The sequence below is a fragment of the Cajanus cajan genome, chromosome 5 (genome assembly GCF_000230855.2).
Source record: "Cajanus cajan strain Asha chromosome 5, NIPB_CcT2T_4, whole genome shotgun sequence".
NCBI classification, from domain to species: Eukaryota; Viridiplantae; Streptophyta; class Magnoliopsida; order Fabales; family Fabaceae; genus Cajanus; species Cajanus cajan.
The window spans coordinates 4,300,884-4,321,187 of NC_138521.1; the positions used below are offsets into that span (position 1 = coordinate 4,300,884).

The following is a 20,304-nucleotide window of genomic DNA, read 5'->3' on the forward strand; positions in this document are numbered from 1 at the left end:
CCCGTACTCCCTTCCAGAACGGTCTGTACTCCCTTCCAGAACGGTCCGTTCTCAACTACAAATTACAGGTCAATTTAATAGCTTGGAACGGTCCGTTCCAGATTGAGAACGGCCCATTCTGGGCTATTAAATCACCTACATTAGATTTTCTAAAACAACTTGCTACGTCACATATATAATGACTAAATAAAAAAAATGTGATATATGTTAAATATTTTAAATTTAAAATGTACAAGAGATTTAAAGATATAAAAGACTAAATTAATAATATTTATATATAAAAGAAATATTTAATAAATATTTTAATGTGCAAGGACTAAAGTGAGAATTTAAGGAATTAAAAAATTAATTAAATGGTGTAAGAAAAAATGAATTAAATAGTTAATATAAAAGAGAAGAGTTTATTCACATGTAGTCTTAAAAAAACGTGCCAAGGAATTAAAATAAAATAGTATTGAAACAGTTGTAGGTGTTAAAAAAAAAGTAAAAGAAGTTAAGAAATGCGAATATCAAAATCTGAAAAAGTTGCAGTGACTTATGACTGACTAAAAGGAAGGTGGTCGTGTTGTGGATATGCTTCACGCAGCCCTATGAATTTGTTATCTGCAAAACTTGTCCTCTTCAATTATGGCGGGAACTACCATCCTTTTAAATTTCATGTTTTTCTTTTTTAATCATAATAGTAATAAAAATATTTAAAAGTGAGCACCCATTTTTGTCGAAAATCGTAAATATATGTGAAGTAAATAGTTTATTTTATATTTAAAGTTAATTTTAGATAATTTAATTAAAAATATAAATTATTATTATTATTTTGGTCGAAATTTTTTTATTTATTTATATAAATTAAGGTTGGTTTTGGGGGCAGTACATTAAATTTATAAAAAAAATCTTGAAAATTTGAAGCTTATGATTATTTTTTAAATATTTTTTTTTCTCTTTTAAAACTAATTTACTACATACAAACTAATTTTTGGTTGTTTCTAGACAAAATTAAATATTCCAAACTTGCTTTTCATCAAATTTATCACGAATCATGATTATAATAGTTTATAACAATAATTGATTATACATATAATTAAATATTAAAATAATTTATTTTTTAAAACTTCTTTAAACACACTCTTAGTGTTTTTAATAATATTTATTTAATAATTTTCTCAATATGTTGGCAAGAAAAAGTGTGTTTTCTTTTTTTAATAATTTAAAATAAAAAACACAAACATTTTGGGCCTAACGTTTTATCTCGGTTAATATATTTTTTTATCTATTAGAATTAAACTTTATATTAAGAAATTTGCTAGTTTGCAGGTTGAACCAACTAAGTAAGTGTCCGGTTTTAGGTCAATTGATCTAAACCTTACAAATACCTTAAATTTATAAACATTTTTTTCTCTATGAATTTGAAGCTTATGGTTGATTTTAGTTCAATTAATCTAAACCTTTTAAATATGAATACAATTTAAAAATATTATCAATAATTTTAATAATAATAAATATATATAATAAAAAAATAATAATATTATAAGATAAATTAAACTAACAATTATTAAAGTTTAATAAAAACACGTCAAATACTACAAGGAAGGTGATTAATTTGGTAATGATAAACCTATTTTTGTTAGCGACCGACTTTTTCACTTGATGTGTAGAAATAAATATTAGTTCGATCGCTATAATTGTTTAGTGACTAGGTATTTTGTGATCAACTTAACTTGTTTTTCATTGTAACTTTGTGGTTGTTATGTTGTTTAGTGACCGATTTGCTAAATTTAGCGACTAAAAATAGGGGCTGCTAAATGATGTTTTTATAGTGATTATTGTTGTTGTTATTTATTTATTTATTTATTTATTTATTTATTTATTTATTATTATTATTATTATTATTATTATTATTATTATTATTATTATTATTATTATTATTGGTTATAGCTAGGAGTGACAATGAACCGAATAAACTAAAAAATAGTTAAAAATTTGATTCAATAATTAACTCGTTAAATTTAGTTTATAAATCAAATGAGTTGAACTTTAGTTAATGATTAAGTTTAATAAATAAATGAGTTAAATTTAAGTTGTGTATAAAGGTTAACAATAAATAAAAGAAATAAACACTTTACAATTTCATGGTTATCAATTAGTTTATATATATATATATAAGGTGAAATAGTTTTAATTTATAGACTTTAATTATAATTATGTTTTCTTTATTGTCGTACTTATAGGTGTTCGTGGTGTGGTTTGATTCAATTTTTACCTTAAAAGTCATCCAAACTAACTAGGAAAACCAAGTGCAGTTCGATTAAAATGAATTATGAAATTCAAACCAATCTTTTGTGGTTTGGTTTGATTTGATTTGTGTGATTTAAAAATTTTGTCATTTAAAAATCAACTATAAATATGTAATATTGTGTTAGTTGTGTTAAGATCACATGTCAAAAATAAAACTAATAGTATATGAATATTAAAATATTTTGATCACTTAATACATTTAACAATAATTCTTATCATATAATTTTAGTACAAATATTTCTTTAATACAATTTTAGTTATCATATTAAATATTTGTTTTCTCATGTATATAGTTTGTCACTTCAAATTTTTTTCAAACCTAAGAAATAATTCATAATTTTCTATTTTAAAATTCAATTAAGTAGTTTACAAATTTATAAAAATTTTAAAATATTATAATGTATATTTAAAGAGAACATCTTTTACTAGTTTACAATTTAAAAATACCTTTTTATGTTACATGTCAATTTTGTATACATGCATTATGCATTTTTAAAAAATTACAACTAAGTGTGGTTTGGTTCTATTTGGAACGGTTCCAATTTGAAAATCGAACCAAACTGTGTGGTTTTAGAAATTTAAAAATCAAACCAAATCACAAATTTGTGACTTTTCATCAATTTTGATTTTTTTTTATTTGCAATTTTTTGTTTTGGTTGATTTGATTGTGAACACCCCTAGTTGTACTTTATAATCTTACAAAATTAATAGAATAAGTTATGTTTGTCTTTTAAAAACATAAACAATAATTTTATCCAAAATCTATTATTAAATTGAAATTTTGAAATGTATAAGATGCAAAAAAAAAAAAAAATTGATTCTTGATTCATGCGATACAAGCTACCAAGTTAACAATTTGAATTGAATTGCATCGAGCTTAAATCAAGTAAATTTTGATATGGATAAAAGGTTCACATTAAACTCGGATCACATTGCAAGTTGAGTCAAATATTATCGAGTCGAGCTCAGTTCTACTCGATTAACTTCGAGCCCTAATTACAATCTTACACATACTTGCTACAACTTATTTGGGACATGTTTAGTAAAATTAACTTATAATATGACTAGAAACTTATAAGTTAATTAAAATATTATGTTATAAGTTAGGGCTAAAGAACTACAAGTTTATAAATGAATTAATTGAATTGAAAGTATTTTGTAAAATTAACCGATAAGTTAGCCAGTGAATATAAAATAATATATTTATTTACAATGAGAGTCAAAAAATAACATATGAGTAAAATGATTTTTAAATTAAAAAAAGATAAAAATGATTTAAAGTAAAATAATATGGATAAAAAAACTTATAAACTATTTCAATTAAATAAATTATCAATTTTTAAAATAAACTTATATACCAAATAAATTTATTTGCAATGAAATTAACTGAAAATTTTATTAAACGAATTTTAAAATTTGTCAAATACCTCCCGAAATAGATAGCATAAACATATAAGCTGATAATATAAACTTGTATCGCACAACATTCTCCATTAGATGTCTTTATTCGTTTGTCAAGCCACTAAACATGGGCCACTGAGGTAAAAGCTTGTTTTGAAGCACAAACTGACGTTTCTCACCAACTAGGCCAATGCCAACATATGCTTTGTTTGGGAGACCACAAAGAATTAAGAAGAATAAATAACAGAATATGTGAGTATTGATGTGATAAAAAATAAGTAAAATATAATGCAAAATTTATAATTATTTAATAAAATAAAATTAAGTTAAAAATAAAGAAAAAAAATATTTTAAAAATGTGGTTTATATAGTTAAATTTTTATATAAAAAGATATTCTTTAAATTATTATGTTTTTATTTTTTACTAACTAACTACTTAGACATTAGTGTTAGGATAATCTTATCAATGCATATTTTGGTGAAAAATTTCACATAAATTCATCATTAAGAGATTGAAATTAAATTCACACTATAATTTTCTCACATATTTATTTAAATCATTTCTTCTAAACATACATTTTTTTAATTCCTTAATAATCTTTCCCTATCTTCATCATTTTCTACTAAATCACCTTTTCAATAATAATCAAGGATCTTTCTTGTGACATATGTAAATATATAAACTCAGTAAAAATTTGCATGACATAGCAATGCATGCACCACAAGTCACAATTTATACAATAGTGAAGAAAAATGATTATTTTATTACACAATTACTCACAAAATATTTTAAGCATGTTAATTAACATATTAGCCTATGTTGAGTTAGCATTACAAGCTCCTCCAACCTAGATATGAAAGCCTTTTGCTTAGGTGCATTTAAAAGCTATGATGGGTTATTTGGCACTAAGAGAAGCAATTCCTTGCAAGATATGTATCCTTTGATCTCATCACTTTAATGAGTTGTTTGTACACGCTTTACTCACCTTTTGTTTATAATACAAATTATTTGATCAAATAGTTCCACAACTTCCGAATATATTTCATGTTGATCTACTTCCGAACAAAAGGAAGTTTCCCACACCATTTAAAATTATTTCAATAATTGCCAAGAATCAACTTTTTTGGATTTAGTCCACAAAGGTTATTTTGTATTCCTTCAAATGAAGCAAATCTTATCCACATAATTTATTTTTTTGCTTAATTTGTTTTATTATTGACAACTAATTATATTCTTAGCATTTCAATCTCAAGCTTTTTTGGGAAAACTTTCTTCCTTCCTCGGACTTTATTGGTGTAAGGTGTAGAACTATAATATTCCTTTAGAGCATTGTGATTGTGTATCACAAATACTTTCCTAAACATTTCAATATCACACAATGTGAAATATGCCTAGATGCGTGTTTGAATTCACTTTGATTCACCCAAAATTATATTGTGATAATTGCTAATTTGATTTTAAATAAATATTTAATTATATATTAGTTTAACATTGAATAATTCATTATGAGTTAAAACTTAAAAATTAATTTTAAGCTAAAGTAATTTGAGGCTATAAAAATGATTTATACCGACTTTTACCATTAGCTTTTAATATAAATCATATCACTTCAAAAATCAATTTTATAAAAGATGATGCAACCAAGCACTTAATAATTTACTTTTGGATCACTGAAGCAACCCTCAAGGTACTTTCCATCTTAATACAATAATAATCAATTGTTATTATATGTACATACTAACAGCTATTGTTTGTTTTGTGTATTTTGAAAATTTTCAAAAAGAAAAACCAATTGATTGGTGGAAGGTGGGAAGTCAAATTAAAGATACCCTTGATGTCAAAATCCTCACACATGCATCAAATTAATCACAACATGGATGGCTTTAACATAGGGAATTTATTTGATATATCCATTAATTAATTAGTCTATATAGAGTTGTTGAGGAACATGAAAAATGAAGGGAGGTGAGGTTGCCACTTGGCAGGTTGGTGTTGACAATCATGCATGGAGTAGTAGTGAGTGAGTGGGAGAAAAATGCATGCATAGTTCATATTCATATTCATAACCTTTTTATTTTTTATTTTTTAATTTTCTTTGGTTTGCTTTGTAAGTGGACATGGAAGTTATAACGGAAATCCAATAATCATATGATGCTTATAGTTCATAAAGCACCTCGGTTGTTGTTTCTTTTCCCTTTCCCTTCCTCCTTCCGGCAAGTAAACCATCAATCCCCTTATGATTTCCGAAAGAGAAAGGTTGCTTCTTGCTTTTCCTTATCGGACTAGGTTGTTACATTTTGATAATGGTGACAAATAGACACATCAATTTTGTTTACGTTTCTGGAAATTTTGAGCATACAAGAAGATTTTGAAATTTGGAAAACAGTGTCATCCACACCAAAAAGGATAAGTTTAAAACATCAATGTTCTGTCTTCCATATTTACATATCAAATCATTTTAATAATGAAAAATTTTGAGTTTAGTTTTTTTCAATAGAAAAAAATTGAATGATTTTGGTTCCTAACATGTGTCTCAACACTAAAAAAAACACTTACAAATATATTATTATTTATAGATTATTCTTTAACAAAATTCTCACATCAATGATAAAATCAAACTATGTTCTTTTAAAGTAGGCTAAAATATCTTTTTGTCTCTATTTATTTTTAAAATGTAATTTTGTCTCATTACTTTTATATTGTTCAATTTGATCTTTTAATTTTTTTAAAGGTGTTTTATGTTGTTCTTTCATCTAAATTAATGTAAATAATGTTAATTAAATTAGATAAAAAAAATAACATTAATCATTTTTTAAAAATTTAAAAATTAAATTAAATATTTTAAAAATAGTGAGACTGAAATGAATAATAATTACTAAAATAGGTAAAAAAAAATTAAATAGGTGAAAGAAAATTCAAATTTATCTAGACAAAAAATGCTAGATAAATTATTATTTAATTTGATCTCTATATTTTTTAATGTTTAATTTGATTTTACTAATTTTAAATTATTTTATTTAATTATTTAATTTTAAAAAAATATTTAATGTTGTCCATCTAGTTGATGTCAATTTGAATAAGAAAAAATATTGAATATTATTTTTAAAAATTAGAGAATTAAATTAAACCATTTAAAAATAATAAGATCAAATTAAATCTAAAAAAAATTAAAAATATAACTTAACCCTTAAAAATATGAATCTGAATCAACTTTGTTAATATTTTAGTTTAGTTATACGATGTGTTATTCATCATGTTATTAACTTATTGTTCATTTATATGTGCAATGAAATAGAAAAATACTTGAATAATGGTTGAAAATAAAAAAAAAGTTTTTTTTAATAGAAATTAACTACTTAATACTATTATGGTATTTATTTTAATACAATAATAACAATAATGTTAGATCAAAATTAAATAGAAAAACCACATTAGTTTTTATTTTCAATGTATTTTTATTGTGGTTTACAATAAATAATTATTTATTAAATATTTAACTATTACTCTTTAAAACGCTGGTCAGCAAAAACCTATCAAAATAACTATTGAATTGCATCGAAAAATTTGGACTATTTGTACATGTTATAAATGAAATTTGCTATTATTGAATATTGATGGTGGAATTTGAGTTTAAAAGTAAAAAGGAAAAAAAAAGGCAGCTGAATTTACCATCGCCAAGAGTTATGGACTCTAATAATTGGAAGAAAAAAAAAACAGTTAAGAAAAGAAAGCTATCTTGAAGAATAAAGATATATATTTTTTGGTATATTATGTAAAAGCACTTTTTATAAAATACTTTTTGTTACGGATTAAAAATATTAAAAATATTAACTATGTTTATAAGATCATGGAATGTTAATTCTTGAGTAAGATTTTCAATTCAAATATTGGCAATAAAGCAAAAACACCTAAATTTTTTTTATCTCATAATTGATATACTTGTCTCAACTAGACTTAATGTAGCTTTCACATGTTGAAAGTTTCAAATATTTTTTTAAAATATTAAAAATAAAAATTGCATTTCTTTTAATAGTGTAATAAGTATCCTTAATGCATTCATTAATAAAGTTAAAATTTGAATATGAACTATTAATATATTTTGATATACATTTGCTAAGTCCCAACCAAATAGTTGCTGCAAATTTGAAATGACATAAATATTTGAGGTTTGTCGTAGTCATTGAATTGAAAATACCGTAAGAACTCAAAAAGTGCAATGAATGAGCACCCTTTTAATTATTGCAAGTCTTCTATTCCCTTCCAACTCTTCCTTATGCCAAACAGAACAAACAAGAATAATTGGGTATATTTGCTTTGATTGATTTAACAAAAATTATTGAGAATTTCTTTTTCATGAAATTAGCTAATTTTAAATGAAAATTATATTCAATTAGTATTAGTCAAATTAACTTGTAACAAAATAAACAAAAAATAAACCAATAAATTTGTACCTTTTCAGTTAACCTCATTTGATGCACTTAGAATTAATTTAATTGAGTTTGAGATAGTTGGAATTGTCTAAAAAATAATTCATATTAACTTCTTTATTGGATAAAATAAATTTTGAAATTTTGTTTACTTAGATTTATTTTTTTATTCCTCATTGTCAATTGTCTCTATGAGAGATATTTAAATTTTTTACTGTTCCAAATTGTTCTATGATTTTTTTTCTTTCTTGTTTTAGTTTCTTTAATTTTATAAATTGTAGTTAGTAAATATTGAATTTTGGTTATTGAGAATTATTAAGATTTCATTAATATATTTTTATTGTCAAATTTCACTGATCATGCCGAAAGAATCTTATTATATGTTATTTTCATTACAAATATATTTATTTTTATTCAAACCAGTATTACAAATATATTAAAATTTTCTTTATTATTCTAAATAAAAGATGTTTATATGAAAATAATATATAGATTTGTGTACCTATTTTAATAATTATACATTTAAAATTAACTTTTGATAATAAGTTTTTAAATAAAATTTAATATAAGAATACATTTATTTAAAATAATTTTACAAATTCATAATAATTTAAAATTAATTACCCCCAACATACATCCAAACACACTTTTACTTATTAGCTTCTTCTCACGTGAATGGATTTTTTTTATAAAAAAAAAGCATAATTAATAAACAAGTTAATTTGTTGTGTTGTGTGATTCAGTTTCTACGGTGCGCGTGAAAGTGGAATTGGGCGGAAAATCTTTTCGTCGTTACTCGTTTCGTTAAAGATGCCACAGAAAACGCGTTTTCAGTGACGGCATGAATGCCAAACACACCTTCAACAAAATGGGGTTTTCCATTATTTTACCACTTCGGATAATTGGATTTAGATTTGCATGGTTAATATCAGGATATGATTTTATTAGATAAATAAAATTTTATTAAAATATAAAATTAGAAACATCACAAATAGCCATGATAGATTTTTTTTTTTACTTTTTTCCTCGTTAATATTATTAAATGATTCCAAAAAAATGTTTAAAGTGATAAATTAATTAAGTTTTTATCTAATAAATTTTATTACATGAAAACTTATATCATAAAAGTCATTATAAAATTTATTGAAATTAGTTAAGAAAGTTATTTTCATAAAATTTTTAAATACTTACAAAAATAAATTAGAAGTAGTTTACAAAGATCATCTACAACGTATTTCCGAAAATATTGTTTGATCACATAAAAACTCAATTATTTATTAGTAAATTATAAATATAAACATATTATGGTAAAAATAAATGAAATGAGCGTGATTAAACCCAGCAAGTAATTTATAGATACAGAAAAAAAAAACTATTAAAAAACCTGAAGGTGGTTGGTAGTTGGTAAAGATAGCACTCATATCTCTTACAAAACTGTTTGAATTTTTCTTGGAGGAATTAGTTAATAAATAACATATAAATTTTTTTAATTAGAGTTTAGGGTCTTTTAGTGATTCTGATTTTTTTTAACCCTACTTAATATTTGAAATTTAACTCAATTTCGCATGACTCTTTCTTGTTATATGGATTTTATTTAAAGGCAAAATGATAATTTTAGTAATGATGTCATGTTCAAGTTGAGAATTAAATTAGTTTTATTTATTTATGAATATGATTCATAAAATATCTTAAAAGGAATATCTAAAAATTAACATGTATTTGTAAGATGTGAATTCAAATTAAGTAAGGTGATGAATAAACATAATTTAAAAAGATTAATGATAGTTAAAAAAGAATTTGAGTGGATGAAGTATGAACAAGGAATGGGTCCCAAAGTTCCATGAAAAGTAGGTCCCAAACTCCTCAGTCCTCAGTGTTTATAAAAGCAGCTGCAAAGCACCACCCTTTGGCTCCAACACAGAACCTTCACACAAAGCATCTCAATCCCCCAAAAGGGTGAAAACAGAACAAAAGAGAAAATAGTATCACTGTCTCTCACACTTTCAACCTCCCATTTTTTTTTTCTTCCTTTCACATTTTCCTCTTCAATCATTCTGCAAAAAGGTTGAGACTAAGCACAGAACAAAAGTGGTGGACAAGACAACCACACTCTTCTTCTCCGCCTCTTGCATTTCTCTCTCCACACGTTGAAGCATAGAATAGAATAAAGTGTGCAAAGGCCACTGCTTTACCAAGCTGAGGAACAACACAACAAGGGTGTTGTTTTTTATTATTATTATCCATTGCTTGTTGTCATGGGCTTAAACAAGCTCATGGAGTGGAATGTACCACTATTGTTTGTGGTGGTGTTTGCATGTTCATTGATTGGTCATGCTTCAGCTTCTGTGTCCTATGACCATAAGGCTATCACCATCAATGGACAAAGAAGGATACTGCTTTCTGGCTCCATTCACTACCCCAGAAGCACCCCTGAGGTACTTAACTCAAATGTGTTTCAGGGTTGGTTCTATTTAGACCTTTTATCAAATGGGCACCTTAAAGTTTCTTCCTTTTCAGATGTGGCCAGATCTTATTCAGAAGGCAAAGGAAGGAGGTTTGGATGTCATTCAAACTTATGTTTTCTGGAATGGACACGAACCTTCACCTGGCAAAGTAATTAACAATGTTTGCTTGCAGTGTTTGAAAAATGCATTTATTGTTGTTATTATTTTTTTTAATGAGTTTAAGACCTTAGGTGTTGGGAATAATCAATAATCAATGTTTTTCTTTCTCTTGGTTACTGTAGTATTATTTTGGGGGAAACTATGATCTGGTGAGGTTCATAAAGCTGGTGCAGCAAGCAGGCCTCTATGTTAACCTCAGAATTGGTCCTTACGTTTGTGCTGAATGGAACTTCGGGTAATGAAAGAAATGAATTTCCTATTTAGTATTTGCATAGGCAAAAATCCTTGTTGATATAGGAACTAGGAAGTTTCATAACAGCTTAACCTTATTCATTTTTCAGCGGTTTCCCTGTTTGGCTCAAGTACATTCCAGGTATCAGCTTTAGAACAGACAATGGACCGTTTAAGGTGAGATAACACTCAATCTTATACCTTTTAAGTATCATAAAAAAAGATCTCTTATATATATATATATATATCCGTTTTATGTTACTAATATCCTTTTTTCCTTAATGATGCCGTGTTGAAGTTTCAAATGCAAAAATTTACCAAGAAGATTGTCGATATGATGAAAGCAGAAAGGTTATTCGAGTCTCAGGGTGGTCCAATAATTCTATCCCAGGTAGATTATATATGCAGTTACCCTTTTGCTCAATCCAATCACTTGTTTTATATTTTCTTGTAGCGTTTTCAATTTGAAAAGAATTATAACCTTGTTACTCATTGAATAAATGTGGAGATAAGCACTAACCTTTTTATACCATTGTTTTTGTACAGATTGAAAATGAATATGGGCCTATGGAGTATGAAATTGGTGCCCCTGGTAGAGCATATACTCAATGGGCAGCACATATGGCTGTAGAACTTGGCACTGGTGTTCCATGGATCATGTGCAAGCAAGATGATGCTCCTGATCCTGTGGTAAGTTCAGCTTATTTGTACCTTTTATAGACTTGTTCAGTAATCTTTATAGCTCTGTCCTTGGTGGGGATACTAGACAGTATGTTTTGTCCATATTGCTATTAGAGGAAATGAATACTTATTCTTCATTTGCCATCATTGAGATCTTTGTTCAGTCCTTCCAATACTATTCTCTTTGTGAAGTCTGGGCAGTCTGGCTATTGACTATTATAACCATAGTGAAATTACTATGATTACATGCGGTGAAAATTTAAAACTTGGCATTCTTGTCAATTTTCATTGTTAGTGATGGAGAGAGAAATATATTGTTCTTTATACTCGATAAATGTTCTATTGCATGAGTCTGGTCAGAGTCAAAGTCTGGCTCCTGAATCTAATATAAAATTTTGCAGATTAACGCTTGCAATGGCTTTTACTGTGATTATTTCTCTCCAAATAAGGCATACAAACCAAAGATGTGGACAGAAGCTTGGACTGGCTGGTATAATTAATTTGTAGCTTGTATTTAGTGCCTAAGTGCCTTATATTACTTCTTAGGATTTTAGGTTTTGCCTGAATGCTCATTGCCTGTGTTCCTCTTTTAATTGTAGGTTTACTGAGTTTGGAGGTGCAGTTCCTCACAGGCCTGCTGAGGACTTGGCATTTTCAATTGCAAGGTTTATACAGAAAGGGGGATCATTTGTTAATTATTATATGGTAACTTCAACATTTGTTGATTTTAATGTGTGGATTTGATTCACCCTTTTTACGTCAATTAAGCCCTTCTTTTGTTCATTCCAGTACCATGGGGGAACAAATTTTGGTCGAACTGCTGGTGGTCCCTTTATTGCTACCAGCTATGATTACGATGCTCCTCTTGATGAATATGGTATGCACCAAGGATTTTATAATCTATCTTGCTCCAAATATGGTACATGTAATACTGATTATCAGTAGCTGACTGCTGCCAATGGTGGCTTGAGGTTGCCGACTTTATAATTTGGATTGTGATATAAATATGGCAATTCTGAAAGTCTCATTCGTTGGATTTCTTGCCTTGACAATGCTACATTCATTTATTTTGTGTAAACAACTTAAACATAGTTCATATGTATTTAAATGTCTGAGTAAAAGCAAAGATCTTATATGTTTTTCATGCTTGATTTTAAGTTATATATTATTTCTTTCTCTGTGCAGGACTGCCCAGACAGCCAAAGTGGGGCCATTTGAAGGATTTACATAGAGCAATAAAACTCTGTGAACCTGCTTTAGTATCTGGAGATCCTACTGTACAGCGGCTTGGAAACTATGAAGAGGTATAACTTGATTCAGTTATCTGGAAATTATCAATCATAATCTAAAATCTTTGTAACTAGACTAAACTTTTGACATTCATAACTAATGTACAGGCTCATGTCTTCAAGTCAAAGTCTGGAGCTTGTGCCGCATTCCTTGCAAACTATAACCCACAATCTTATGCAACAGTGACATTTGGAAATCAGCATTACAACTTGCCTCCTTGGTCTATAAGCATTCTTCCTAACTGCAGGCACACTGTTTATAACACTGCAAGGGTAAGACAAAAATCAAACAAACTTTTATTTCAGATGACTGGAGCTGGGTTAGTTATATTATATCTTAAAATGGAGATTTTATTACTGTAAAGCTTGATCAAGTATATGCTATTTAGTTGGACTGAATAATTTTCTTTATCAATTAATTACACATAGTTTTGTGACTTCTCTATTTTGTGAAATTAGACATACAAAAGGGAAATAATATTGTTCTTTGGAGTCTTATTTACCTTGCTCTTGTTTGGTCAAAGTATTATTTACATTGAAGAGAACACTTTTTTTTTCTTCAATAATTCTTTAACAGAAGATTTCAGCAATAATGAGAATTCCATCTCTCTTTACAGGTTGGTTCCCAGAGCACACAGATGAAGATGACTCGTGTTCCTATTCATGGGGGTCTCTCTTGGAAAGCGTATAATGAAGAGACAACCACCACTGGTGACAGTTCCTTCACGGTGACTGGCCTGTTGGAGCAGATTAATGCAACCAGAGATTTATCTGACTACTTGTGGTACTCCACAGAGTGAGTGTGACCTATACATCTTTTAACTCTATTCTCCTACAATCATGGTTATAACCTTATTGATATGTCTACTCGTTTTCATTTCTCCATGTTGAATTCTTATCTTGTTCCTTTTCTTGCCAGTGTTGTGATCAATCCCAATGAAGGATTTTTGAGAAATGGAAAGAATCCTGTTCTTACAGTTTTGTCTGCTGGTCATGCTTTGCATGTTTTTATCAACAATCAGCTGTCAGGTGAGTAGTATTGTATAGTGCTGGTTTACACAATTTCAGTAATGCTAGTTATTTCAACTACAAAAGACCATTTTTTCTGGAGTATTACAGATATTCATTTTCTATAATTGTATTTTTGTTGGTTTGATCCGAGAGGAAGAAGGGGGAATCCTTATATTATTTCAATGGATTAGACGACTTTTCTTTATATATCATGACCTGATCAATTAATTTATCCAATACTTGGTGTCAAATACCATAAATAACGAGTTTTCACAAAGAGATGAGGAAACCAGAGAAAGGAAAGGAAAATAATGCTTTGTGCAGTGTTCATTGAATTATAGACAAAATGATCTTCTGCTCCTTTCCTAGTGTTTAAGCTAACCGCCTAAATAATTCTGTAACTTAACTACATTTGACCAACTCTAACTACTTTGTCTTGTTTCCTTTTTTTCTTCTGTCATGGATCCTATCGAGAACACTATTTTACTTTGGAAGCTAGTATTTGTCCAATAGCTTAAGCATAATCGTTCATACATTGAACCTACTGAATATTTTCTTGTGATCAGGAACTGTATATGGAAGCTTAGAGTCCCCCAAGCTAACCTTTAGTGAAAGTGTGAGGCTCAGAGCTGGTGTTAACAAAATCTCCCTTCTAAGCGTTGCAGTTGGGCTTCCGGTTTGTTCTCTCTTTCTCTCTCTCATGTGCACTGCATGCAGGCACTGACATGTCTAAATGATATTGTCAGATCAAATGCACCTTTGTACTTCCAAATTAATCTGATTTTTCATAATGATGATCTCTGAGTCTGACTTATACTAAAATGACTATATTTACTCATCTGTTGCCTGTTATTGACATGCAGAATGTTGGTCCACATTTTGAAAGATGGAATGCTGGTGTTCTTGGCCCAATTACATTAAGTGGTCTCAATGAGGGGAAAAGGGACTTGACTTGGCAGAAGTGGTCATACAAGGTTCTTTTCAAACATTCACTGTGCTATCTCTTTCTCACCATTGCTTCGGCTTGCTTGAGATTCATTTGAATGCATATTTCATTTAGGTTGGTCTTAAAGGTGAAGCCTTGAATCTTCATTCTCTTAGTGGAAGTTCCTCTGTTGAGTGGCTTCAGGGGTACTTAGTTTCCAGAAGGCAGCCATTGACCTGGTACAAAGTGAGTATTGTGATGCCTCTACAACCTTTAAATGTTACAGAATCATGTTTATGCCTGCTTTAACATTTGTATAAATTTTCCTATTCTTCTTAATACACTACTGGAAGACTGGGTTACCATACATGGATAAGTTGGTATAAATGCAAGAAAAGAGACCCTTTTATGCTGCACTTGTTGAAAGGAAGGACTTAATATAACAATCTTTTTATACTATTACAGACTACCTTTGATGCCCCAGCTGGAGTTGCACCACTGGCTTTAGACATGGCCAGTATGGGAAAAGGTCAAGTGTGGATAAATGGACAAAGTCTGGGCCGCTACTGGCCTGCTTACAAAGCATCTGGTTCTTGTGGTTACTGTAACTATGCAGGAACATATAACGAAAAGAAATGCGCAAGTAACTGTGGCGAGGCTTCTCAAAGATGGTGAGAAATATCTAGCTTGTTCAAAGTTTGTTAAAATTCTTGACATTACTAATTACTGGTTGATAATTCCAGGTATCATGTTCCTCACTCATGGCTAAAGCCAACTGGAAATTTATTGGTCCTGTTTGAGGAAGTGGGCGGTGATCCAAACGGGGTCTTTTTGGTGAGAAGGGATATAGATAGTGTATGTGCTGATATTTATGAGTGGCAGCCAAATCTTGTAAGTTATGAGATGCAATCTTCTGGCAAAGTCAGAAGTCCTGTGAGACCAAAAGCACATTTGTCATGTGGTCCTGGACAAAAAATCTCATCAATCAAGTTTGCTAGCTTTGGCACTCCTGTAGGCTCTTGTGGAAACTACCGTGAAGGAAGTTGTCATGCTCACAAGTCATATGATGCTTTCCAAAAGGTATTTTACTTGTCCTATGTTTTTTGAGCTTAAATATGTTTAGTCCCTCAAATATGCAGCAAATTTGTCTTTAGTTCTTCAAATTTAGTTATTCCCTGTACTCAAATGTCGTTGGTGAGTTTGTTACAGAAAATTCATCTATTAATGTTTTTGTTAATGAAAACATTACATTAAATCTAGCTAATGTTGCACAATTGATTCAATTTGTTATTGTAAGTGATGTTGCTGGTGGTTGAGGGGCTAGAACAAACTTTTTTTAAAATTATAAGGACTAAAAAAAGTTATATTTTAAATTTAAGAGATCAAAAGCATATTTACTTCAAATTTGAGGAGTTAAAAACATATTTAAAGCCTATCTTTCTGGGTGGGTAGGGTGCTTATATAAGGAACATTATTAATGTTTTTAGTGACAACTTAGAGTTAAATTCTGCAGGTCAAACAATCAGTTTCATGTTTATGGTCTTCTTTACTGAATACATTATTGAAGAATGACTTTGTTATTGCAGAATTGTGTTGGTCAGAGCTGGTGCACAGTGACAGTGTCACCTGAAATTTTTGGAGGAGATCCATGTCCAAATGTCATGAAGAAACTCTCAGTGGAGGCTATCTGCACCTGATCATTTTCAACCTCTGAAAATAAATGGAATAAGGGTTCCATAGTGATTTTTTCTGCAATTGAATACAGGGTTTCATATTGATTTGGCTTTACCGAGGTGAAGTTGCAGCTGAACACAACACACCATATGGTTGAAAGCCTGTGGAGACTGCTGGGGTGATTGTGGATTTGTGTGTATATATTGGTGTTGTGCTTGTTATAGTTATACTAAGGTGGAGAAAGGTGAAAAGTTACCTAATGCACATTGAGACGACATTGATTGAGTCCATGTGCAAATTGGTTTTTGTTTGTGTGGAAGTCTCTTGCTTCCTTTAATGTTATATTATTTCCATGTAGCTGTAAGGTGAAAGCAATTTAGTGCTTTCTTATAAGAAAACTATCCAATGTAATAAGGATCAGCCATATTAATTCAATCATGTTTCGCTTTTACTTGTTCTTATTTAGAGAAAGTATTGCCAATACATATTTCTACTTAGTTAAAATTTATTAAAAATTATAAAATGAGTAGGATTTAATTAGATCATAACAAATTTTTTAAAAGAATGTATTAGAGGACATGTAAGCTTTTTTGTGTGTATTTCATGCCTTGATTTCCTCCTCATCTAATTTCGGAGTTCTAAACACTAGACCAATGAAATTATCTACTCTTAAAATTTCTTATGGAAGAACAAGATATTTTTGACATGGTATTGAACAGAGTTTAAAACTAAGATCCATTTAGTTATAATTTGCCGTTGTTGGCTTAATTTGGAAAAGTCTTTCTTTTGTTAAACTATCCAACTAGATGGTTAATTAAGTTCTCATATCTCAATAATTTTGACAGTAGCAAAGTAGCTTCATGTGTAGAGCGATTTTGTTTTCTTTTTTATGTGATCATCCATGATTACAATACGAATGATTATATATATATATATATATATATATAATTTTTTTAATTGATTCATTTCAATATAGCAAGGCTTATTATACTTGTCTTACATCGATAATTTGATATACGACATAATGTGTTTTAAGCATATATACTTAAAAAATAATATCTATAAGATTATTAAAAATGATATTAAAGTTTGAATTTAGAATTTTATGCATATTATTTTAATCTTTTATCATCGATTTTAGTAATTAACACATTTGTATTTTTTTTATTAATATATGTATTATAAAATTGTATATTTATGCTTAATATCGTAAACTTACTTTAAAATCTTTCTTGTGATAAGTAAGCTAAAGATAAGTTAAAATACTTAATTGTATCAAAATTGTTGCGGTGAAAATTCTTCATGTTGTAGGAAGTGGACATAACTCATTAAATTAATAAAAAAAAACTCATATTAAAGATTTAATCAATATAAATTTATGTGTATATTGACTTTCTAGTTTTTACACTTTATTACATATTCTCCTTTGAAAACTGTTTTTGTTTAGCATTTAGCACTCTTTTTTGGATAAAAATATAAATATGTTGATGATATTTAATCCCAAATTAGGAAAATTTAAGTAAACATAAGAAGGTTAGAAGAATAGTAAAGATTCGATGAAAATTCTCTCTCATTTTGTAGAAATAATTGGAAATCAGCATTCTGCAACCATGGTTATGGATTTACAGCCATAGTCGCTAGAATCTAGAGTGTAATCAAGAACCAACATAGAGTTGCAATCATAGCCGTGGATTCACAGCTTGAGCCATGGGATATTGGAGGGACAAAAAAGGTTCCAGAGGGTTGCAGCCATGACTGTGGATTCACAGCTCAAGCCATGGGATACTGGAGAGAAAGAAAAGGGTCCAGAGAGTCACAACCATGGCTGTCAGTCTATAGTTGTAGCGCTAGACTTACTTCACCATGAAGGAACTTCCATAGCCATAGTTGTGGCCATGTAGATTACTTGACCATGAAGGACCTTTCATAGTCATGGCTGTGGATCACAATTGTAGCGGTGGGATTAAAAATTAGATTTTCCCCTATTTTGGAGGCCAATATAAAATGGGAATTAAGAGAGAGAATGGGGAGATATGAAGCCGCAGAGAAGAACAGAGGAACAAAGCAAAATAGAGCCAAAGAAGAGATCTTGAGGCTGGATTGCTTGGGAACAAGGATCAACTTCATTTCTTCTTCTTTTCCGTTGTAATTTCTTCTTCTCCTTTGATTTTGTAATGGCCCTCACCATGAGTGGCTAGATCTTTTTGGATTGACTTTGGTGTAATTACTGACTCTTCTTCTTCTTGATTATGTATGCATTTCACTTTCATTACTTGTGTCTGATTCTTCTCTTAATGCTTATTTTGGTTTGATCACCCATTTTATGATTTTTGGTTTAGGATTAATCACCTTAGGACTCAATTTTGAGGGACCTGGTTGAGTTAATTAATGGACGTAGAAGTAATGAAACTGAAATCATATTTCTTTAAGGAAGATCTAAGGGTTAGCAAGTACTCTTGAATCCAATCCACTCTTTATACAATTGTTCTTCTAAACTTTATATTGTTGTTCTACTTTACTTCATATTGAACCAACTTTCAACCATATCAATGTTTTTCTATAAATCATTAGAATAGAAATTACTAATATCACAAATTTTTGAGGACGATACTAAACTACTACAAGGAAACTTGGTCCGCTTGCTAAAGATAGTGAGAAAATCTTTCACCAAAAACCTTTCTATAAACACTATAATAAAAAAAAAATTGTTTGTGAAAGTTTTCAAATTATTTATTACACAATTCAATCTCTTTTTTGAGTTTTTATATATTTACTTTAATTCTATCTTAATTAATTATACAAACATCACATAAATATTTGTGAAATAAAATTTATTATATTTAAGTATAATCAATCACAATATTATGTCTCTTCTAATCGTAAGTCTATTAGATTTGTTAGAGTCATTGTGTCTGAGATATTGTAGGCTTTGATGTTTGTTGGACCTTTATGATTTTGTTTTTGAAAAGACGTTTTAGTAGGTTAAGGGAGGAGAGTGTTTATAAACTATGATTGGTCTTGACTCAAGCTTAAAAATATCACATCACTTAGGAATTGAGACCAAGGAGTTAAGGGTAATTTATAAATACTCTTCCCTAAACCACCGAGACACCTTTTAAGAACAAAACCTTGACAGTCAAGCGAGTGCCAAATAGACAATACTTGGAACGCAATGATCCTAACAATATTAATAAATTTACAATTGGATACATTAACCTTAGAAGGAGAGACTAGATCACTTTTATCCCTTAGCCTCGACCATGGGCTTGTTCCCGTATGTTTACTAGTCTCACATCGCTTAGAAATAGAGACAAGGGATAGTTTATAAATACTCTCTCTTCTTAATCCACCAAGGCACAACGAAAAATACCTCGAACATAGTAATCCTAACGAGTCTAACAGACTTAGACAAATGATAATTTATAAATACTCTTCTTTCTTAACCTGCTCAAGCATCTTTCAAGGATAAAACCGACAGCCTAATGAGTATTAAAATGGATAATATCTCGAACACAAAATTGTGACAATCCAACAAATTCAAAGCAAACAATACTTCAAATATAATGATCCTAACAATATCAGTAAACTTACAATCAGAACATGCATAATTCTTTACTTGATTTTTAGCAACTTAATATATTATTTAAATTAACTAAAAATTTATTTTATAAATCTAATAAAATCAACTTTATTCAGAGATCACCCTTCAATAACTTAAACAATTCAGTAAAAATGCAGGTTAAATGTA

The 20,304-nt window shown here is 28.9% G+C and overlaps 1 protein-coding gene across 1 annotated transcript; it reads left to right on the plus strand.

Moving 5' to 3' along the window:
- Window positions 1–10,021: 10,021 nt before the first annotated feature.
- LOC109807691 (beta-galactosidase 1) lies at window positions 10,022–17,007 on the plus strand. Its single transcript, XM_020370274.3, has 19 exons — window positions 10,022–10,556; window positions 10,639–10,734; window positions 10,868–10,980; window positions 11,087–11,153; window positions 11,275–11,367; window positions 11,523–11,666; window positions 12,059–12,147; window positions 12,257–12,362; window positions 12,447–12,534; window positions 12,843–12,961; window positions 13,055–13,219; window positions 13,564–13,742; window positions 13,866–13,975; window positions 14,524–14,633; window positions 14,821–14,931; window positions 15,018–15,128; window positions 15,348–15,553; window positions 15,626–15,962; window positions 16,469–17,007. Exons 1-19 carry the CDS (start codon window positions 10,377–10,379, stop codon window positions 16,577–16,579), a joined length of 2,535 nt encoding a protein of 844 aa, XP_020225863.1. The 5' UTR covers window positions 10,022–10,376; the 3' UTR covers window positions 16,580–17,007.
- The last annotated feature ends 3,297 nt before the right edge of the window (window positions 17,008–20,304 follow it).

Coding starts and splice junctions, on each gene's coding strand:
- LOC109807691 (XM_020370274.3), top strand. CDS start 10,377: ATGGGCTTAAACAAGCTCATGGAGTGGAATGTACCACTATTGTTTGTG. Junction 12,148..12,256: donor ACAGAAGCTTGGACTGGCTG/GTATAATTAATT, acceptor TTTTAATTGTAG/GTTTACTGAGTTTGGAGGTG. Junction 13,976..14,523: donor TATCAACAATCAGCTGTCAG/GTGAGTAGTATT, acceptor TCTTGTGATCAG/GAACTGTATATGGAAGCTTA.